The 3,749-nt window shown below is 34.8% G+C and overlaps 1 protein-coding gene across 1 annotated transcript; it reads right to left on the bottom strand.

Moving 5' to 3' along the window:
- Nucleotides 1–6: 6 nt before the first annotated feature.
- LOC112138691 (vesicle transport protein GOT1B) lies at nt 7–2,556 on the bottom strand. Its single transcript, XM_024261297.2, has 5 exons — nt 2,336–2,556; nt 1,529–1,620; nt 1,276–1,454; nt 1,117–1,198; nt 7–316 (listed from the first exon to the last, which is right to left on the bottom strand). The coding sequence occupies exons 1-5, from the start codon at nt 2,358–2,360 to the stop codon at nt 278–280; spliced, it is 417 nt and encodes a 138-aa protein (XP_024117065.1). The 5' UTR covers nt 2,361–2,556; the 3' UTR covers nt 7–277.
- Nucleotides 2,557–3,749: the final 1,193 nt, after the last annotated feature.

Below are 3,749 nucleotides of genomic sequence, written 5' to 3'. Positions count from 1 at the left end.
GCTTTCAGTCTGGAAACATATGATCTTCTTCTGACTTGGTCCAGTGGTCCCAGGAGTTCAGTTCATAAATATCACACATAAAATATTAAAAAATCAAAAAATAAAATATAAACAATCATCTCCTGTCTGATGGCAGTCAGACAGAAAGATCACCAGGAGGTCCGTGGAGCCTCCGAGCTTCCATTTGTGGCTTTTGGGGAATTTCTGACCCGAACAGTCACTGTCAGAAGCTTTGATAAATAATCCGTCTGTCTTTAGCAGCACAAACAGCTCCATGTTATACCATATTGTTGCTCTCACCGATTTTGTCCACCAGCTGAAAGAGAGCAAAAGATTTGAAACTTAATTTCAATCTAACTTGTTTATTAATAATAATAAATAGAAAAAAAAACATCTAAACTGTCTAATTCCAGAGTTTTTCTGGAAAATATCTAGAAGTCAGATTTGTTTTCCTTTAATGAAAGTGTTCTGAATCATTAAAGCTGATATTTGTCAAAACTGAGTTCACTAACAAAAACCTTTAATAAAACATGACAGAAGAGTAAAAGGAGACTTGGTTTGCTCTGAAATCTGCATTAAAGCTTTGTTAAATAATGGAATCTTGTTAAAAAATAAATATTTTGGCTTTGAGTTTAGGGTGTTACAGCTTTGAAAATTATCATTTTAACCAAAACAGTAACTCTTTCATCACATAACTAAGATAATAATAATAGTTTTGTTCATTTAAAAACTGCCTCATTTGTTTGTTAAAGACCCACTTTGATAAAAATTGTGTTTTTAACAAGTTCTTGTGGCATTTTTCTCATGATGAATAAAAAATGTTTTAAAAATTAAGAAAAAAATTGTATTGCCAGACGGCCAAAAGCTCTCTGATCCATGTACGTCCTCCGTTTTCCTCATCCGATTTAGCTCAAAACTGTATGTCAAGTCAGACACAAATTTTGAATGCACTACTGCTGCTCTGCAGATACCGTGTCCTAGAAAACGACACTTAAAAAAATTGGCTAAAAATAGTATAATCATAATAAAAAAACTGGTGGGAATGCTTTTAAAACAGATCAAAAGATAGTCAGAGTAGGACTTTAAGCTGTTGCAGTTTGTGCCTCATTGACTTACAGCACTAATCCCCGGTAAACTCAGCAAAGATCCGAGGATGGGCACCCGTCTTATGAATCCGACCGCCACTGGGAAGAATCCCCTTTAAACGGAGAGAAAATTATTGAAGTAATTCAATTTCTTTCACAAAAGAGTGTTTCCATCTGTTTTCCAGTTTACCTAAACAAAAGGAAGAAACCATAAACTTCCAGGAGAACTCCAATGATGGGCCAGCCGATCAGAACCACAAAGACTCCACCCAGGAAGAAACTGGTGGCTTTTACCTTGTGCCTCTGGAAGAAGAACCTGAAGGTTCGCTCCAGGCCGATGACAAACGACAGGCCAGAGACAAACAGGATCTGCATGGAGACACAGAACGCTGAAGGCTCAAATAGGGTTTAAAAAAAATAAATGTTGCAGCTGTATGACTCACGTTGCCAATAGCGAGGAGCGCTTTATCAAAGAACAGCACCATTCCAAAGAAGAGGAAGAACACCCCAAAGCCCGTCAGCCCCATTCCGATTTCTGTGGAGTTTCAGTGACAAAAAGCTATGATCATGGTCAAACAAAAGCAGACACAACAAAATTGAAATACCTGAACCTAAAGATTGAAATATTGTAACAATTTAAACATTTAAGTTAAAGAAATACTCAAATCATAACCTGTTTAATGAATGAAGAATCATTTTAACTACTCACTGCAGATACAACACGTGAAAATGTCATTATAGGTTATTCAAAAAGAATGAACCTCTCCTGGAGGGTGGAGATGTCATGTCCTAAGTGGGGAAGTTTCAGTATCTTGGAGTGTTGTTCATGAAAAAGCTTGAGAGGGAGCGTGGATATTAAATTACTTNTCTCGCGAATCGGAAGCTGTGAATCGGAAGCCAACTTCAGCGTCGTGTCACAAATAAGGTTTGGCCTGCGGGGAACTATCTTTTCTCATTGAAATAGCCTGCGTTGCAGGTGGTGGCCAGATTCAACACTTATATTGACATAGAAAGCAGAGTTATTAGTAAGCAGAATAATTGCGACTCAGTCGAGGTTTTGTGGTATTTTTAAAACAACATATAGTGTTATAAACTCCGTCCTTTCTTTTTGAATAACCCTGTTTTAAAAATGTCTACAGTGACGTAAACCAGTTCTCAACCAATCACATTGAAGCTGCTAGCTTCATACATCTAGCTAAACCAGATTTGATGCCTCCATAAACAGCGGTAAAAACCGAAATAGTTCTTACTTTGTGAATCCGTTAGGGAGATCATTTTGGCGACTGCTTTAAAATAAATCAGCTAACACGAAGTCGGAAATGTGGCTCAATTACAAACTCACAAAATGAGAAAATACCAGAAAAACTGATGCCAAAGAGACAGCTGTGGCACCGGCGGAAGCAAAGCTAGCGGTACGGCGTACGTACGACGCTACGTCAGCTGTAGCCACGTAGGCACGCAGCCCATCAAAGATCGTCTATAATAAGCGTCGTTACAGGACTCTCTGCATGGATCATTTGTATGTTTAGGGCAAGGGTCTGCAACCTTCAACAGTTAAAGAGCCATTCTGGAGGGAGCCACAAAGTCTATTTCACCCTTTAGACAAAGAAGAAACTGATTTGTATTTGTAGTATTGTTACTATTGTAACTACAAATACATTTGTTTTTTCAATCATAAACAAAACAGTAACATAAAGATAAAAATAGCCTTTTTCAATAAAAATGAATTAGTTTCTTTCTTTTTTTTTTGCTTGATAAACCTATAAGATAAACCTAAAATATGTTACTTTCACATATAAAAAATATTGTATTTTTCTTTAACCGGAGAGCCACAGTGGAAAAATAGTAAAATAGCTGAATGTGGCTCTGGAACAGCAGGTTGCAGACTGGTTTAGGCAGTTTGGGGCTCTTTTTCAATATTTCTAACATTTTTTGAATAGATTTCCTACTTTAGACTACTATTTGTGTGTGATTTTATATATATATATGTCGTAAACACGTAAAGGCTTAAGGTTTAGTATAAAAATTGACAACACCTTGTTTAGTTTTTGTTTGTTTGTTGTTTGTTTATATGAGCAAGACCATGTATTGTTTCAGATGAGGGTTTGTTTAATATTTGAGATTTACTCTTCTTAACATTTCACTGACTTATGCAAATTATACTTAACATAATTGTAATTACAATTTTTTTGCTCTTTTATAAAGAACTTTTGAATTGATCGATGTGTTTTTTTTATTGTTTACATTTGCAGAAAATTAGTGCAAATGCTTTCTTTAACCAAAATGACTCTCTTTGAAATGTTTGCCCCTCATCTCAGCACAAATAATTTTAAACATAAAGTGTGTTTTATTTTGTGCTAACATTTTAGCTTAACATTGCTTTACTCTAAAAAATACAGACAAATAAATTCTGTCAATCCTTACAACTAATGTAAAAGTATTGCTGGATCTTATTTTAATAATAATAATAATAACAATAATAATAATAATAATTATTATTATTATTATTATTATTATTATTATTATTATTATTATTATTATTATTATTATTATTATTATTATTATACTATCTACAGTTAACAGACTTCATTCGGTCGTACCATCTTTGCCATATTTCCCAACTACATCTCCCATAGGGCTGTGCGAACAGGAAGTGTGACATTT

This window comes from Oryzias melastigma, unplaced genomic scaffold, assembly GCF_002922805.2.
Source record: "Oryzias melastigma strain HK-1 unplaced genomic scaffold, ASM292280v2 sc02357, whole genome shotgun sequence".
NCBI classification, from domain to species: domain Eukaryota; kingdom Metazoa; phylum Chordata; class Actinopteri; order Beloniformes; family Adrianichthyidae; genus Oryzias; species Oryzias melastigma.
This window is presented reverse-complemented; position numbering and strand designations above follow the sequence as displayed.